Source organism: Budorcas taxicolor, chromosome 13, assembly GCF_023091745.1.
Source record: "Budorcas taxicolor isolate Tak-1 chromosome 13, Takin1.1, whole genome shotgun sequence".
NCBI lineage: Eukaryota > Metazoa > Chordata > Mammalia > Artiodactyla > Bovidae > Budorcas > Budorcas taxicolor.
The window spans coordinates 41,889,698-41,909,093 of NC_068922.1; the positions used below are offsets into that span (position 1 = coordinate 41,889,698).

General features: G+C 45.9%; 1 protein-coding gene across 1 annotated transcript in view; it reads right to left on the reverse strand.

Moving 5' to 3' along the window:
* NAPB (NSF attachment protein beta) overlaps positions 1-18,909 on the reverse strand; it is a 35,580-nt gene extending 16,671 nt beyond the window's left edge. The window contains exons 1-2 of the mRNA XM_052650722.1: positions 18,753-18,909; positions 3,082-3,161 (exon numbers count right to left, since the gene is read on the reverse strand). Of these exons, the coding sequence (XP_052506682.1) occupies positions 3,082-3,161; positions 18,753-18,850 (178 nt within the window). The 5' untranslated portion in view covers positions 18,851-18,909. The remainder of the gene's footprint in view (positions 1-3,081; positions 3,162-18,752) is intronic.
* Positions 18,910-19,396: the final 487 nt, after the last annotated feature.

Genomic DNA, 19,396 nt, shown 5'->3' on the forward strand with positions numbered 1-19,396 from the left:
ACCTGTGCTTTGCCAGGTTGAAATGTCATCATTTCTTTTACAACTTAATCCTCCTCCTCCCACCAGTAATTTCATTTTTTGACAGTTTATCTATGCTGGCCATCCCAGAACCAGTGGTATTCCATCCCTTCCTGGCTGGGGGTAACAGCACAGCACGCAGGCTCTCCTGGGCTGGCTCCACTTCCCTGGACAGTATTGAAAGCACTGATTTGACCATTTCACGCTCCCACCTTCCAAAACAAGCTGCTGACTCACCTTTTCAACCTGAGCACTCACTCCAAACACCACTAACCTCCGTCTCTACCAATGTGGAAGTATCTTTAAAGGAGCATATTACTAAAATAAAGTTACACACCTTCTCAGACCCAGTTTCCTCAACTGTAAACATCTAATTCCTGCCAGGATGATCTCTCAAGAACAGAGTAGCAGAAAAATCAGACAAATTCTTTTATCCTCATAAAATAACTTCTAAAACTATAAAGAGGTGAGATGCAGTGGTATCATGATCACCACCACCACCACAAGGAAACAATTTCAAAGAACATAATTTTCTTTCAGTTTATTATTTCCTTTTTAAACCACTTTTAAAATTGAGGTATAATAGATTCACAATGTTGTGTTAGTTTGATGTACAGCAAACGGTTTCAGTTATATGTGTGTCTGTGTGTGTGTGTATATATATATATATACACATATATTCATTTTCAGACTCTTTTCCTTTATAGGCTATTATAAAATACCTAGTATAGTTTCTTGTGATATACGGTAGATCCTCGTTGTTTATTTTATAAACTGGTATCTATTAGTCCCAAATTCAAGGAACCTAATACTCTGTAAAATACACTGAGCGCCTGTCTACTGTGCTGCACATATGGGTCCAGGCCCTGAGAGAAAGCTTCCAGAAACACAGCTGATCATCCAAGGTTTATGTTCCGGGGAGAGATAGCACATAATAAAAGCACAGACAATACAAACAAACAAATGGACTTCACTTATTTTTGCTAGATGGTGGTAAGGGCATCAGGGAAGAGGGGAAGGGGCTTCCTAGAAGAGTGGACTGCCAGGGATGGCCAGGAGAGACCTCACTAAGAGGATGATGACATTTGTAGAAGGGCCTGGAGGAAAATAGGGACCAGCCACACCCTACTGTGGGGAAGACAGTGTCAGAGGGACAGCAGAGCACAGGCAGAGAGTCAGAGGAGGGAGCCGGGGAAGAAGTGGGCAGGTAGAAGAAGCATCCAGAGTGAGGAGAGGATGGGAGACCAGCTAGACTCTGAAGGCCACCTTGAAGGATTATAGCTCTGCCCTGAGATTACATGACCTGACTAGAGATTTAACAGGGCTACTTTGGTTTCTTCATTAAAACAAACAGGTAAAGTCAAGAGGCAGGGAGATGTCAGCCCAGGCAAGAGATCACAAGGGTAGGGGTGAGGGTATACATATATCCCGTTCAGTTACATAAACAGTAACGCTCCTCTGAAAGGAACTTTCAAAGGTTAGAACATCTGGTCCCCAGATAAACAAAGGAAAAGGTCTTTTTAGATAAGATCACTTTTTACATATTATTACTGGATCTGATCCTGGTTTTTCCAACAGTCAGGTATGGATGTGAAAGTTGGACCATAAAGGCGGCTGAGCCCTGAAGAACGGATGCTTTTGAACTGTGGTGTTGGAGAAGACTATGGAGAGTCCCTTGGACAGCAAGGAGATCCAACCATTCCATCCTAAAGGAAATCAACCCTGAATACTCACTGGAAAGACCGATGCTGAACCTGAAGCTTGAATACTTTGGCCACCTGAAGGGAAGAGCCGACTCATTAGGAAAGACACCGATGCTGGGAAAGATTGAGGACAGGAAGAGAAGGGGACAACAGAGGATGAGATGGCTGGATGGCATCACCGACTCAATGGACATGAGTTAGAGCAATCTCCGGGAGATGGGGAAGGACAGGGAAGCCTGGTGTGCTGTAGTCCGTGGGGTCACAAGGAGTTAAGACACGACTGAGTGACTGAACAACAACGCTAACAGGACCCGAACCAAAAAAAAGAGGTGACCACTAATCCGCTTTTCTCCTCTCTTTTAAAATACATTATAATTCAGGGGCAAAGGCACTTTGAAAACAGAACATATCTTTCTTATCTAAATGTTTTAAAAAGAATTTTACAGCCAGAAAGGATCTTTCAGGGCCATCTAAGCCAACAGCATCTACTTCATGGAACTGACTTGGAAGCGTCCGCCTTAGAAACAAGTGGAGAGGCTGCACACCTTACGTTCACGTGACTCGGCGTGGCTCGGACACCTCAGTCAAGATAGGAGAGCCCCTGGGGAAACAAACGTGCTTTGGGAGGGAAAGGTCCCCCACCTCAGGTCATCTGCAGGCTCAACGAGGCCAGAGACCCACATCCTGCCTGGTCAAAAGCCATGTCCACCTTCACTACAGAAAAACCCCTTCATGTAACCTCTTTTTTTCCAGGGGCAGAGGAAAGATTCTGCTTCTTGAATCAGTGTTGGAAAAGAGCCACCCCCTCTCGAAAAGAATTCTGATTTCATTTTGTGTACCTTCCCTGCGTAAAAGTATTATGTTAGAAAATGAGGAGTCTCTCAGGGTTTAGAAGTAACACCCCCACTGCCTCATTTCTCAGGGGACCACAATCAGTTATCAGGGTAAGGTATGGTTAGAAAGTCTCCACCAAGGTTTAGGCAAAGAAAAGCAGGCATTTCTATTTATCTGACATCTTTTACAGTAACTTTTACTTCAACTTTCATTCCTTGTACTAAATTTATTTAAGCACATGAGTAAACAGCAAAGGTTACCCTTCTTAACTCCAATAGTAAGTCTTTTTAATCACTACATGCCCACTGTAGTAAGTGTTTTGCAGACACTAAAGCAGATACGCCTTTATGCCTAAACTTTAATCAGTATTTCAAGCTTTGCTCCCTTGGATCAACAGCCCCTCTCCCCCACCCCACCCACACAGCCAGCAGTTTTTCTAAGGGGAAGGCGGAGAGTCATGTCCTTCTTCAAAGTGATTTTAAAGTTATTTGCCTGGAGAGCAAACAAACAACACCTTCATACATACCACTCCAGTTCTTGGCCATCTTGAACATGTTCGCAGCTCTGGTATACATTTCACAAGCCTCTTCTATTCTTGTGTTTCCTCTAAGAAAAATGTAAAGATGAGGTTAAGTTTTACAGTAACAACCATCCATGTCCCTAAATATCCCTCGAGTAATGGACATCTACCAAGCACTTACGACGTGCCAGACCAGTGCTAGAGAACCTTGCCAGTAGCTCGGACGGGACACTCTGATCACCCTTGCTGCCCCAGGTGAGGGAACCGAGGTCTAAGAGAGTAAACACCACCCTGCAAGGATGCCAGAGCACTGAGACGCAAACACCGCTGTGGCGGGACCCAGGGCCTACACCCTCAAGAGCGTCCTTTCCATGCATGTGAACAGAAGTTTTACTTGTCCCGAGGAATTAGAAGTATATTTTTCAAAGGAGACTGAAGTTTGAAGGATAAAGACATGTTGATGCTTTTAACGATCAAGAGCACTATGTTCAGACTTTAAAACAAAACCCGACGCAGAAGCAGCAATGCACCAGGCTGCTCAAGGGCTGCAATGCCTGGTGTGAAAGGGGCCGGGGGTCCAGCCCCCACGCTGTGGAAATGCACTCTACAACATCCTGTGGGGGAACCTCATCGCTTTCAGAGCTTCCACTGCACCAAGCTGAGGCCTCTACGCCCACTACTCCTCTGTCTCATGTGTCTACTCTATAAACAAGAAAGAATGAGAGAGAACCAGAACAAGATGGGCTCAGCACAACACACACCACACGCCAAGGGGAACTCCCAGCGGGAAACGGATGGAAGGACTAAGCGAGGGCGAGGCCAAGGCTGACTGCGGTCTGGAGTGGGGACAGCCACGAAGCTCGCAGAGGGCAGGCACGGATCACGTGTGACTCTACCTGGGGCAGTCACCACCGAGTGTCTGACTCCAGACTAGTACTTTAATTTCTTTGGGTCTCCAATCTTGCATGTGTAAACTGAGGGTAATACACAGTCTATCAGTTCAGTTCAGTTCAGTCGCTCAGTCGTGTCCAACTCTTTGCAACCCCATGAATCGCAGCACGCCAGGCCTCCCTGTCCATCACCATCTCCCAGAGTTCACTCAGACTCACGGCCATCAAGTCAGTGATGCCATCCAGCCATCTCATCCTCTGTCGTCCCCTTCTCCCCCTGCCCTCAATCCCTCCCAGCATCAAAGTCTTCTCCAATGAGTCAACTCTTCACATGAGGTGGCCAAAGTACTGGAGTTTCAGCTTTAGCATCAGTCCTTCCAAAGAAATCCCTGGGTTGACCTCCTTTAGAATGGACTAGTTGGATCTACTTGCAGTCCAAGGGACTCTCAAGAGTCTTCTCCAACACCACAGTTCAAAACATCAATTCTTCGGCACTCAGCCTTCTTCACAGTCCAACTCTCACATCCATACATGACCACAGGAAAAACCATAGCCTTGTCTAGACGGACCTTAGTCGGCAAAGTAATGTCTCTGCTTTTGAATATGCTGTCTAGGTTGGTCATAACTTTTCTTCCAAGGAGTAAGCGTCTTTTAATTTCATGACTGCAATCACCATCTGCAGTGATTTTGGGGCCCCAAAAATGAAGTCTGACACTGTTTCCCCATCTATTTCCCATGAAGTGATGAGACCGGATGCCATGATCTTCGTTTTCTGAATGTTGAGCTTTAAGTCAACTTTTCTGGGTTATTATGAAGATCAGAAGAAATAATCCATGTGGAGTTGTCACTGCAGGGCTGGACCCAGAGTCAGTCAGGATGATCACTGTAACTAGATTCGTGTACTGAAGGCATACAAACTCTGGACTATTTGTATACCTCATAAGTGATCTGTATTTAGAATATATAAAGAACCCTTACAACTCCACAACAAAAAGACTAATGATTCAAGTAAAAATGGACGAAAGATCTGAATAGGCATTTCCCCAAAGCTTAAAAAAAAGATAGCCAATAAGCCCTTGAAAAGATACTCAACATCATTAAACATCAGAGAAATGCAAATCAAAAGCACAAATAAGATAGCACTTTACTCCCACCAGGCTGGTTAGAAATCAAGAGAGAGGACTAAGGAATGATAGGGAGGATGCAGGAAACTGGCGCTCTCGTTTACCGCCAGCACAAGTGGCAAACGGTATAAAAAGCTACCCTGGGTAGGTCTGGCAGCTGCGCAAAAGATTACACATAGTTGCTGCATGACCCCAAATTCTGCACCAAGGCACATACCTAAGAGAGATGAAGACATCGGTCCACTCAAAAATTTGTACACAAATGTTAACAGAAGCATAGCTCATGACAGACAAAAGTAGACACAACCCAAACGTCCATCAACTGACAAATGATAAATGAAGGTGGTATACACACAGTGGAGCAGATCAGACAATAAAAAGGAATGATGTACGGAAGGACGCACTGATTGTGCTACAAAGCAGATGACCTTCACGACATCATGTGGAGTGAAGGGCCAGTCACAGGGGAGCCCACCATGCACTGGAAAGGGCTGCAGCAGGCTGGTTCTAGAGCTGGGAGTGCTGGAGAGAAATGGAGGGGGTGGGCAGAGCTTCTTTCTGGGGTGGTGAAAACGTGCTAAAACCACTTGCTGTGCTAACTGCATCGTTTCGCAAATATGCTTAAAAACTACTCAACTGGACACTCTGGACGGGTGAATAGTATGGTATGCGAATTACACCTCAATAAAGCTGTCTCCCTCTCCTCTAAAAAAATCCCCTTTGGGTGGGTATGTCATACAGCCAGGGACAGGATGGCAACAAACCACACCAACAATAAAGCGGCAGAAGGAGCAGACTTTTCGCTCACACCTTCACGCTCCTTATTCTTCACTTCAAAGCTACATTTTTAAAAAGCTAATTATTGTGATGAACATTCCTAACTCAAGAAAGCTTTCAATCTTAGCCACAGCTCCTTGGAGCTAACAAAGGGCTTGCCACTGTCTGTGTCTTATTTTTCTAAAGTGTACCAGGAATCTTGAACTGTAATTACAGTGCAATCATTCTTATTAAAGGTTTCCAAATAAAACTAGCTTAATTAAAATGTACTTTATCCTATTATTTTCAGAAGCAGGTTCAGCTAAGAATAATAGAATGCCTACAGTATGCTGTCTTATGCTGCACGTTTCCGTGTGCTTTATGCCACCTTCAGTATTACAACGACCGCAAAAGATGACATCTCCGTGTTGTTGTCGTCCAGTCACGAAGTCATGTCTGACTTTTTGTGACCCTATGGACTGAAGAATGCAGTCTCCATATTACAGAAGGGAAAACACTGCACCTGGAGATCAACGGCTTGTCATCCAGCCAAGGTCAGTGGTGGAGCGGACACCTGATGTCAGGTTCAATGATCTTTACAAAACTAATGAGTGAACTCTGTGAGACTCAAGACCCTCACCTCTCACTTAACAGAATCACCAGAAAAATGCTGACGTTAACAGCACGAGAGAACTCACTTGTCATAAACAGACACAACTTAAAGAATTCATGAAAAAATTGTCACCCTGCTTATTTAACTTATATGCAGAGTACATCCTGAGAAACGCTGGGCTGGAAGAAGCACAAGCTAGAATCAAGATTGCCAGGAGAAATATCAATAACTTTAGATATACAGATGACATCACCCTTATGGCAGAAAGTGAAGAAGAACTAAAGAGCCTCCTGATGAAAGTGAAAGCGGAGAGTGAAAAAATTGGCTTAAAGCTCAACATTCAGAAAATGAAGATCATGGCATCTGGCCCCATCACTTCATGGCAAATAAATGGGGAAACAGTGAGAGACTTTATTTTTTTGGGCTCCATGCAGCCATGAAATTAAAAGACGCTTACTCCTTGGAAGGAAAGTTATGACCAACCTAGACAGCATATTAAAAAGCAGAGATGTTACTTTACCAACAAAGATCCAACTAGTCAAGGCTATCGTTTTTCCAGTGGTCACGTATGGATGTGAGAGTTGGACTCTAAAGAAAGCTGAGCAACAAAGAATTGATGCTTTCGAACTGTGGTGTTGGAGAAGACTCTTGAGAGTCCCTTGGCCTGCAAGAAGATCCAACCAGTCTATCCTAAAGGAGATCAGTCCTGGGTGTTCACTGGAAGGACTGATGCTGAAGCTGAAACTCCAATACTTTGGCCACCTGATGTGAACAGCTGACTCATTTGAAAAGACCCTGATGCTGCGAAAGATTAAAGGCAGGAGGAGAAGGGGACGGAAGAGGATGAGATGGTTGGATGGCATCACCGACACAATGGATATGAGTTTGGGTAGGCTCTGGGAGTTGGTGTTGGACAGGGAGGCCTGGCGTGCTGCAGCTCATGGGGTCGCAAACAGTCAAACATGACTGAGTGATTAAACTGAACTTGAACTGAAAAAATTTACTTTTAAGTCACTCCAAATGCCTACTGTGTTCTATACCTGTGAAAATTGATTTTTGTGAGTTTTAAAGAAAAACAGTTTTGACTGACTCTTATCCAGAGCCCTTAGAACTGAGGTAGAAAATTCATGAAAACAGAAACAAGTTTCAGTGAGGAGTCTACACTATAAGTGATACAGTACAGCACGTGGGGGGCTTCCTGGGTGGCTCAGTGGTAAAGAATCTGTCTGCCAGTGCAAGAGACCCAGAAGATTCGGGTTCGATCTCTGGGTCAGGAAGATCGTCTGGAGAAGAAAATGGCAACTCACTCCAGTATTCTTGCCTGGGAAATCCCATGGACAAAGAAGCCTAGCGGGGCTATAGTTCATAAGGTCGCAGAAGAGTGGGACACGACTTAGCAACTAAACGACAACAGCACATGGCACTAACCTGCCAGAAAACACTAAGAAAATAACGTTCTTACCAAGGAGGTCAAAATGCTGAGAAAAGAACATTTAACTGCAGGCTGGAAAAATCTGATTGCCTGACACCCCCACCCCAGGTTCCGCAGAGGAGACGAGGTGAGAGCGGCACACGCACCCCCCAACCCCGGCCCCCATCGCCCAGGAGCCCAGAACAGCAGAGCTGGGTCCAAGCCCCTGACTCTCCTCCCTGCCCCTTCCTGTTTAGGAGGGAAAAACTCAGCCTGGGAAAATCACACCCTATTAGTCCAGAGAGCTCAGATGACATCTACACGCAAAAGACTATTAACCCCTCACTCATCCAAAATCTTGCATTTTCCTCATGATGAGTGAAAACTATCTGGAAGCCCCAGGAAACTGTAACTGAACACATGGGCGGTGAGGGTGGGGAGACACCAAGGCAAGAGCCGTGGGCACCAACAGCTCACGGTGCCTGTAACTGCTTGACTCAAATCCTTTGCTTTTTCACAAACCAGTAACAAGAGGTGTGGCTGCAAGGAGGTAGGCTTTGGAGTCGGACTGCCGACAAACATGCGAGTATCCATCAGCTCCCGACCCTTTGCCCCAGATCCACAGCACTCCCAGAGCAGCCGGCAGAAGCCGAGCGGGGGTTCAGCCTCGACCACCATGTGCTCTGCCTTGGACCCTGCGATTCCATCTTCTGAGAAAGTCTCAACTTTATTTCTATTTAACAAAAAAAAGAATCAGATTCTAAAATGCAGGAAACAATCTGAGACATTTAAGACGTGTCTGACCAAAGTATTTGCATTTAAGCATAACTTCTTGAAATAAAGTTACAAGAACAGGTACAGCACATAAAGCTGGTGGGACTTTTATCTGGTAATAGCTCCAGACGAGGGGTCAAGCATGACAAGGGGTCACGCCTCCTGTAGAGGGGAGATATGTATAGACTGGGTCTTTTAATAAAACAAACCGAGATACTTAAACATTACAAGGAAGCTAAGAATAGGAATTACTGGATAAACTCAGAAATGACTCACACACAACGTGACTGGTCAAGAGAAACTTTTATATTTAATTTCAGTCTTCATAAAACTTTAATTTTTTTAAACAGAATTTAATCATTGAGACCTGAGATTCCTATAGGACAATTGCAGCTGCCTAAATACAAAAACACGTCCTTGTATCTTCTGGAACCACACAGATCAACAAGGAGTGGATGTAACCAACGGATTGGATCCACTCAATGACTTGGAGACCATTGAGTCAGAAGTCAACAAGATTTCATTTAAGAAAGCTGGGGCAGTAAAAACCCTGAACCAGCAGAGCTAGGGGCTTCCCAGGTGGCGCTAGTGGTAGAGAACCCCCCTGCTGATGCAGGAGACACAAGAGACACAGGTTCGATCCCTGGGTCAGGAAGATCCCCTGGAGGAGGGCATGGCAACCCACTCCAGTATTGTTGCCTGAAAAATCTCATGGACAGAGGAGCCTGGCAGGCGACAGTCCATAGGGTCGCTCAGAATCAGACACAACTAAAGGGACTTAGCATGCATGCAACAGAGGTAGGGAGACAGCCCCTGCTAGCAATCAGGAGGGGACACCTGGACACAAGAGGGGGTGCAGCAGGGTCCCACAAGCGCAGTTCACACGCAGCAACACCCCTTCAGAGAGGGGCTGCAGTGTGGGATCCAGGAGGCAAGTATGAGACCTGGAGGGCATGGGGGCCTGGAAGGGGGGCCTGGCTAGAGTGTCAGGCTCCAGAAGATGTGCTTCTAGGGGAGGGAAGGAGAGAGGAGGCTTGGCAGTTAGTGAAAGAAAGCAGAGCTGGAAATAAACTCAGTGTTTTGGGAAACAGGGGAGGCAGAACTGGAGTGGCAGCAAGCCCCAACCCAGCCCCCAAATTCTAGTCATCAAGGAAACCACACCAATGTATGGACAGAAGGTGCTGTGAAGGTAACATGAATTTAAGAGAAAGAACACTCCCAGTGTTGGCCCTTCCCCAGGTGAGCGGTCTGCAGTGACCCTCTCTCATGACGGGCCTCGCAAGGGCACCATCTGAGCTCGCAGTCAGGCATGTGCTCCTTGACACACTCACAATCACTCTGGACCAGACACCCACTCTGCCTTCACGTTCAGTACTGTATTCAATGAATTACATGAGACAGTCAACACTCTACTATAAAACAGGCTCTGTGCTAGATTGTTTCGCCCAGCTGCAGGCTAATGGAAGTGCTCTGGCAGGCCAGGTAGGTGTGTTAAACACATTTTCGACTTACAATGGGTTTATGGGGACATAACCCTACTGTAAGCAGAGAGAGACCTATACAAATACCTGAATCCCCCTGACACACACACACCCTGAATAGAGGGGTAAGTAGAGCACATTCACTGACTGGCATACAGGTAGGTAATGCATGCTTCCCAGGGCAGACAAAACACTAGATTCCCAAGTAAGGAAATCAGGCAGAAGGTACTAAAGAAGATTCACAGGGCAATAGCATACTCCTCTGGTGACAGAAGCACAGACCACCCATGCAGCTTCTGCTCCCACTCCCCCCCTCCTAGTCAGCCCTGGCCACTGTGCCCGGACTGGATGAGGGAGGGGAGCTGCCCTCTCCCTGGGGCCGGGCAGCACAGGCCACGTGGCCACAGGCATCAGATAATCCTCTTAAACTAACACGCCCTAAAACAGGCAATCACAAATAACAAGAAAGCAAAGACTGCTACCCTGGCATCAAAGGAGGTAGAATTTGGGCTCAAAAGTATCAAATGAAATAGAGAAATTCACTTCATAATACTAAATACAATTCAAATGAAAGTATACTGGTTGCGAACATCTAGGCACCCAAACATGGCAGCCATCTTTATAAAGCAAAAATCACAGGAATCCTGAAAGCCAAAATAATCTTGAGAAAAAAGAACTGGAGGGCTCACAGTTCCTGATTTCAAAACTTACTGCAAAGCTATAGTAATCAAAACAATGTGGTACTGGCAATACAGACAGACATACAGACCAGTGGACTAGAATAGAAAGCCCATGAGCAAATCTTTGCATTTATGGTCAAATGATTTTCAACAAAGATATCAGAATATTCAACAAGGAAGAGACAGTCTTTTTAACAAACTGTGCTGGGAAAATCGAATACTGATTTGCCAAAGGATGAAGCTGGAGCCTTACGTATGGTGGTAGTGGTGGTGTAGTCGCTAAGTCGTGTCTGACTCTTGCCACCGCATGGACTGTATGCAGCCCGCTAGGCACCTCTGTTCATGGGATTTCCCAGGCAAGAGTGCTGTAGTGGGTTACCATTTTCTTTTCCAGGGGACATTCCCCACCCAGGAATCAAACCCAGATCTCCCACTATGCAGGCAGATTCTTTACTGACTGAGCTATGAGGGAAGCTCCAGCCTTATGCATAGCCTTATGTGAAAATTAACTCAAAATGGATCAAGGACCTAAATGTGACACTTAAAACAGCAAAAACTCTTAAAAGAAAACAGAGCAAAAGCTTCATGACACTACATTTGCCAATAGTATCTTGGATATGACACTAAAGGCACAGGTTAAAAAAAAAAAACCAGACAAATTGAACTTCATGAAAATTAAAAAAAAAAAAACTGTGCATCACAGACACTATTCAGAGAGTAGAAAGGCAACATACAGAATGGGAGAAAATATCCTCAAATCACATACCCGATAAGGGATGAACATCAAGAATATATAGCAAACTCCTAAAACTCAATAACAAAAAAAAAAAAGTCAATTCAAAAATGGATAGCCAACGAGAATTTGCTGTATAGCTCAGGAAATTCAAACAGGGGCTCTGTATCAACCTAGAGGGGTGGGATGGGAAGGGAGATGGGAGGGAGTTTCAAAAGGGAGGGGATATATGTATACCTATGGCTGATTCATGTTGAAGTTTGACAGAAAACAGCAAAATTCTGTAAAGTAATTATCCTTCAATAAAAAAATAATTAAAAAAGAGGACAAAGGACTTGAATAGCCATTTCTCCAAAGAACATATATGAATGGCCAATAGGCATATGAAAAGATGCTCAACATCACTAATAATTAGGGAAATGCAAATCAAAGCTACAATGAGATATAACCTCAGACCTGTTAGAATGGGCATTATTTATAAAATACCAAGTGCTGGAAGGAAGCATGTAAAGAAATTAGAATCTGTGTGCATTGTTGGTAGGAATGTAAAATGGTACAACCGCCACGGACAACAGTATGGCAGTTCCTCAAAAAATTAAAAATGGGATTACTACATAATCCAGCAATTTCATTTTGGGGCATATACACGAGAGAATGAAAAGCAGGCTCTCGAAGAGGTACCTGTACAATCATGTTCATGGGTGAAACAAATAATTTCCTTAAAAATACAATTTACCAAAACTGACCTCAGTAGAGATAGAAAGTTTAAACATTTAAACATTTCCAGGGGAAAAAAGAAAAGTATCACGGAAATTAACACCAAAAAGCCCAACATGACTTCACTTAAGAGGATTCGATTTAAAAATGCAGAGACCAGAGCATGGGGAAAAAAAAAAAGAAAAACTTACAAATTGTTTTTATGAGGCCCCTGTGATATCAGTGCTTCAATCTGAAAAAGACTATACACATACACACACTGCAAATAAAAGAACTTGAAATAAAATAATCTAAAACAGTATCCAACTGTCCATTATAAAATTCATACATTATAATTCAGGGGGTTATTCAAGGGATGCCAGGACAGTTCAGTATGAGGATATTCCTTGGTTAATGTACTAATAACTAAAGGAACAAAGTCATGCTTACCTCACAGTCATTGAAAAGGCCTTAAAATGCCAAGTCCTTCATTCAATCCATAATGAAAATGCCCATTAAAACAAGAATTAGTAGATACTTCCTTACTGTGAAAAACATGTATTTTAATCCAATAAAGTACTGATCTATTAACTTGTTAATTTTAATTAAATTAACATTCCTAAGATAAGTTCTATTAATATTCAAATACAGACATGATTAACATTCTGAAATTCTGCTTACAAAATCTCCTTACTGTGAACTCCTACCTATCACTCACCAAAAATTCTTAAGATACAAAAGTCTTGCTGATTTTATACGCTAATCAAATGAACTCAAACTGAAAGCATAAAAATGAATTATAAAGTCTCCTATAACTAGGATGATCCTCTGTCCCGGTTGCAGGGACACTCCTGGTTTATACTCATCTTCTTGGCATCTCAAAAATTTCCCAGTTTGAACACTACCTTCACGGTCACTCTGTAACTCACAGATACAGGGAAATGTCTGAAAAAAGTCTAAAGTAGAATTACGTAAAGTTTAAATGCTATTTACATATAAAAGATAGTATTTAGAGACTGAGAAATCATGAAAATCAGGAGGTGAAGATGCACTGTCACATAAGCCATACTACCTTCTCCACTTTCAGCAGAACCAACGAACAGTATCTAAAATTAGTAAGGTAGCCGAAGTATTCTCAAATTATTTAGAATCATGGTAGCAACCATCAGAAGAATCAAAAGGAAAGTTAAAAACAATTATCTCTGCTGATTAAGATTTAGGAGCATGAGGATTCAGGGAAAACTCTACTTTTGAACTGAAACTGTTCTGTACTCCTTGCCATTTCCTACCATATGTAGCTGCTACATTTACAACTAACAGGTATTGAAGGAAACACAGAAGAAAGAAACATGAACTCCCCTTCACTTTGCTCTTCAAACTAAACAAAAGAGCACAAGAAAACAAATCAGCATCTGTACGGCATTCACCGGAGTCCCCTGAAGGCCCAGGGAGGCGCTGGGCCACCGCCAGCAAACAAGGTAGACCTCCAGGCCCTTACACCCAGGAGCCGCAGGCCACCACAGTCCTGGTCCTCCCTACCACTGGTAAAGGACTCTGCACCTCACAGCGCTCACAGGAACGAAAGAATATGGTGAACACTGCAAAAATGCAAACAGAAAAAGGCCAATCATGATTATCATTTGATGTATGAAATAACTTGACATTAAAAATCAAAAAACCAAATGATTTTAATACAGCTCTGTGCAGCACCTCATTCAATCCTTACGGCTCTGACAAGTAAATTCTTTCCCTCTGCCCATGCGAAAGCTAAAAAAAAACCAGAAGCTCTGAGTACGATTTGCTTGGCCAGGGTCACCAAGCCAGTAAACTAGAATCTGTATTTGGCCTTCTTACATATATATACACACATACACACACACGGAGTGTGTGTACATATTATTATGGCTCACATATACATTACATAATACATAACAGGTTATTCTATTATTACATAAAAATATATTAAATATATGTATTTCTTACACTATACCACCTGTCTCTAAATCTGAGCTTAATAATAAATTTTTTTTTTAAAGTTCAATCTGCATCTGAATATCTGCTGTAACTGAGGTGGACCTAAACGCTTTACAACTGCCATCATATGTCCCCATCATAATTTGGCAAAATTTAAACACAGTCTTTGCCAAAATAAAGCTGAGTGAAAAACACTGATAATTAATGACCCACAATGCTTAAGAAATACTCCCAATTTTCACAAGTAGCTAAGAAATACAGATTCAGTTATTTCTGAGCAAACCTATAAGAGGCTTCCCAGATGGTGCAGCGGAGAAGGCAATGGCACCCCACTCCAGTACTCTTGCCTGGAAAATCCCATGGAGGGAAGAGCCTGGTAGGCTGCAAGTCCATGGGGTCGCTAAGAGTCAGACACGACTGAGCAACTTCACTTTCACGCATTGGAGAAGGAAATGGCAAGCCACTCCAGTATTCTTGCCTGGAGAATCCCAGGGACGGGGGAGCTTGGTGGGCTGCCGTCTACGGGGTCCCTCAGAGTCGGACACGACTGAAGTGACTTAGCAGCAGTAGCAGCAGCAGCAGATGGCACAGTGGTAAAGAATCTGCCTGCCAATGCATGAGACATGGGTCTGATCCTTGGGTGGGGAAGATCCCCTGGAGCAGGAAATGGCAACTCATTCCCATATTCTTGCCTGGAAAATTCCGTGGGAGCCTGGTGGGCTACAGTCCAGGAGATCACAAAGAGTCAGACATGACTGAGGATGCACACAACCCTATACGGCCTTTCATTACATTTACTTTGACATGGCCAGATTTATAGCTCTTTACAAGCTTTGAGCCTGGGGAACATTCAAGAGCATGGGAAGATAGGGTTAACCACCCAGAACCTGCTCCCACAGTCAATCTTAAGCCACTCTCTTCCACAGGCAGTGTTCCCCACTGTGGTCTCCTATAACAGGATGGCAGATACAGTACAGGCTGTGGAAATGCTAAGCCATCTTGCTGTCAGATCTAGGTTGGCTGATCATCAGTTCATTAAGATGGCAAACTAAAATTTGATGTTAACTACAAAATTCAATAGCTCATCTCTGGAAACAAAATCAAAGCACAGCCCTTTCAGTGGCAATTTTGCCACACTAAGCTAAGCCAGAGAAGGAGTTAAGTTTTAATTGAATTCCACGACTCCAAGAACACATCACTGTTGATCTGTCAGTCAAGCAGAAAGACTGACCATCATGACAGCAGTTTCTTGTGATGGCTCAGCAGGTCCTTTCCTGCAGGGGAATGTGGGAAAGACCAGCAAGGAACACAGACATCTCGCGGGTGAGCCTGAACTTGTGCCTTACGTACAAAAGAATGCATGACTGACTTCTTCATATTTTCAGCTAATTTTACTGAAAGCAACAAAAAAGGAAGAGCCACAGAAGAGCAGTGAGAAGGCTGCATTGCCACAAAACTAGCACAGTGTGTGGGTCGACACTGAGCAAAGGGGATCCACTCTTACACAGGTTTTAATCTGCAGTTGGGTTAACCAGCCCCAGGCATGAAACATTTGCAGTAAAGTAGGTTGAGCACCTGTAACAGCCTCCAGTGCCCCAAACAGCATCACCTGCCCCCAGTAAAGTGCTGTCAGCTCTTACACAGGTGGGCTCAGTGACACCAATATGTGGGTATGTGCTGTTAACTTAGGAATCAGACATGCAGATGGACTGCACTGTGGTTTAAAGCCAGGAAAAATTCTCTGGCTAAGGGAGCTAGGGCAGAGAGGATTAACACAGGTATCCCAGCCCAGAAAGCTGAAGACAGGTGCAAGTGATGCCCAACGTAAAGTAAGATTCTGAACACCTAAAACTGACACAGAATCTGTCTTCCCACTGTCACTGACAGAGAATCTAGCTGTTGGCTTCAAAGAATTATGTAATGCTATTAAAGCTCAAAGAACTCTGAGTACCCTTCTTCCCCAAGCTTTTCCAGAGACAAGCATTACTAAAACCACAGTACTCCACAGTATAAATAACCCTTATGTGGTGCAAAGCTCTTTCAAATATTGATATTTTACTTCATTAAAAGCCCAAGGATGCAGTTCCAAGAAGTCTCTGACTCTGAAATCCTGGCAAAGTCAACTTCATCTGTTTGGTTCTCTGTTTCCTTGATAAATAACAGGGCCTGATGATTCTGATGAAGATGCTAATTAATAATCCTCATCTTTAAGACTAAACATTTTACAAGCATATATTCTTGGAACCTTCACTCACTTCTCTTACACTCATCTTACAGCACAGAAAACTGAGGCACGGAGAGGCTAAGGAACTCGCCCCTGGTCCCAGAGCAAGGACAGTACACCGACCTGCTGGATCTACGTCAGTCCTAAGACGCAATGACGTCCGTGAAAACTGAGGCTGAATGCTGAGGATGAAGTCTTCCTACAATGCTCCACAATGAAACAGATGATCAACAGTCAAGAAGAAAAAAAAAAAAAGATGTTTCTCTAAAGACAAAACACATTTCTAAAATCCTTTTAGGATTACTGGTTCAAGATGTGGTCAGATTTCACAAGAAGCACAACCAACACCTCTTCATCGAAAGGAGCCAGACGAGCATCCCTCTGAGAATCATCAGGTGCTGTCAGGCGCTTTTTCCTCTGCCGATTACAGATTCTCTTCCAGGGATGCGAATCCAGACTGGAAATGCTGTGCCATTAAGATCACCTCCCAGCTCGAGGTGCTAGGACATTAAATTTTACTGGAATAAACTGTAATTGTTTTGTGAACCAGAGAAAGGAGTTACTGCTTGGTGTTAAGGTCAGGTATAAGACAGGGTTCCTTATAGTACTGTCATAACTTTTAAAGGAGTACAAACTTGGGATTCATGGCTATACTCTAAACCACACATCATATGATAAATTTAGAAACCACCAGGGATAAATGCCTTGGAGAAGGCAATGGCAACCCACTCCTATACTCCTGCCTGGAAAATCCCATGGATGGAGGAGCCTGGCAGGCTGCAGTCCATGGAGTCACTAAGAGTGGAGCACGACTGAGTGACTTCACTTTCACTTTTCACTTTCATGCATTGGAGAAGGAAATGGCAACCCACTTCAGTGTTCTTGCCTGGAGAATCCCAGGGACGGGGAAGCCTGGTGGGCTGCCGTCTATGGGGTCGCTCAGAGTCGTACACGACTGAAGCGACTTAGCAGCAGCAGGGATAAATGACTAGAGAGGTTCTTGAGGCAGGAATCGTTACCTTCCTGCATCTTTGCATCCTATATTACGCGCACTGCATGAAACCTGCTTTTAAGCTTCCTGGAGATTATCAACACTGGTAAAATATCACAACTCAAACAACGAAGGTGGCAAAACAAGGAGATTCCAAACTGAATTTGCAAATGCTCTGGATGTTGGCCAAGGGTCTTTCGCTTTCATAAGAAAATACGGAAAACCACCAGGAATTTTCTGCCTCCCTCATCCTAAACAGCTGAATCATTCATCTACTCAACCAGCCAGAATTCTTCCAAGAAACGTCAGTGCAGGCTCTGCTTTTTGGGAAGTCCGAATTTAAGACCTTCCCTAGGAGAGGGCAGAAGAAATACAGGAATTGAACGGGATTTCCAAGAGACGCAGACTTCGAGGAGCTGCGTTATCCCTAAGCCAACCGGAGACCCTGGCTATTACATCACTCTCTGGCGAAGCAATGGCACCGGGTTGAGAGCACGTCCTCACTCACCCCACGGCTATTACCGGTGTGCTTGGCGCAAGGCGCGCGGCCACAGGGCGGCGGATTGCGGGCCGGGCGCCCGAGCAGGGGTCTGGGGCCCGCCTCTCACCTGAGCTTCATGCCCACGCGGGACTCCAGAGAGGGGCGGGCCGACTCCAGGCGAAAGAACAAACCTGTGTGGCCGCCGCGGCGTCACGCACACTCGTGCTCCGCCAGTGGGACCCGGGACCCGCCACCCGTGCGGGGTGGGGGTGGGGGGGAGGTAGGTGAGCCCCCTCCGAGGGGCCTAGAAGATCTCGGAAGGGCATGTAGGGGGCCCTGGGGTCGTCCTGAACGGTTCTAGTTGGGCGCGTGGGGCTCCGGAGATTCTAGGGGGTCCCTGGAGGCAAGGTGGGAGATTCCGGGGATTCTAGGGGGTCCCTGGAAGCAAGGTGGGGGGCTCCGGGGATTCTAGGGGTCCCTGGCAGCAAGGTGGGGGGCTCCGGGGATTCTAAGGGGTCCCTGGAGGCAAGGTAGGGGGCTCCGAGGGTCCTAGGGCCATCCCTGGAAGCGTGTGGGGGCTTCGGGGACCCTAGAGGATCCCTGGAGGGCGTGGGGGTGCTCCGGGGATTCCAGGGAGTCCCTGGAGGCAACGTGGGAGACTTTGGGGATCCTAGGGTATCCCTGGAGGGCGTGGGGGCCCTGCGGCGTCCTGGGGACCCCAGGGGACGCCGAGGAGACCTAGGGGAATTTCTGGAGGGTGTGTGGGGATTAGAGGGCCCCCGGGGCGCTCTGGGGGCCGCCGGGCAGGGACGGAAACCCTCCCCGGGGCACGCGCGGTCCGGCGCTCACCCAAACAGCCCTCGGAGGAAGGAGTGGGAGGCCTTGACTCGCTTCTCGGCCTCGGCCATCAGCTGCACTGCCTCTCTCTCCTTCCCCGCGTTGTCCATGTCGCCAGCCTCACTCCCCGCCACAACCTCCTCAGCAGGCCGGACGCGCCGCCCGCACCTCCCAGTCCTCTCTCAGCGGCCTGGCGCAGAGGCGCGGCGCGCGGCCTCGCGGGAGTTGTAGTCCAGGCGGTGCCACGGCCGTCCTCTCGCAGCGGCCGGGCGCCGAGGCGCGGCGCGCGGCCTATCGGGAGTTGTAGTCCACGTTCGGTCCGCGGGAGCCTGCGAGATGTCCCCTCTCGTTTCCTGAAGGGCGCAGAGCCGGCCGACAGCTGGAACCTGGAGGCGGGTGCCTGACTTTCTCTATAGGACCTTCGGACCAGGAGAGCGTTTGGCCTTTAAAGATGCGGGAGATGGAAAAGGGCCCGCGACTTCCAGGGAAGACGGCCTGAAACGGCAGCATCCCGTTGCATCAGGAGTCCTTGCCCAGGACGACCGACCGTGGCCAGGGGTTGGTCCGGGGGCGCGGGATAACGGAGCGGTGAGGACACGGCGGGTGCCCGGGTGCCCGCAGGAAACCACAACCGCACGCGAACTCCGCGAGCGATG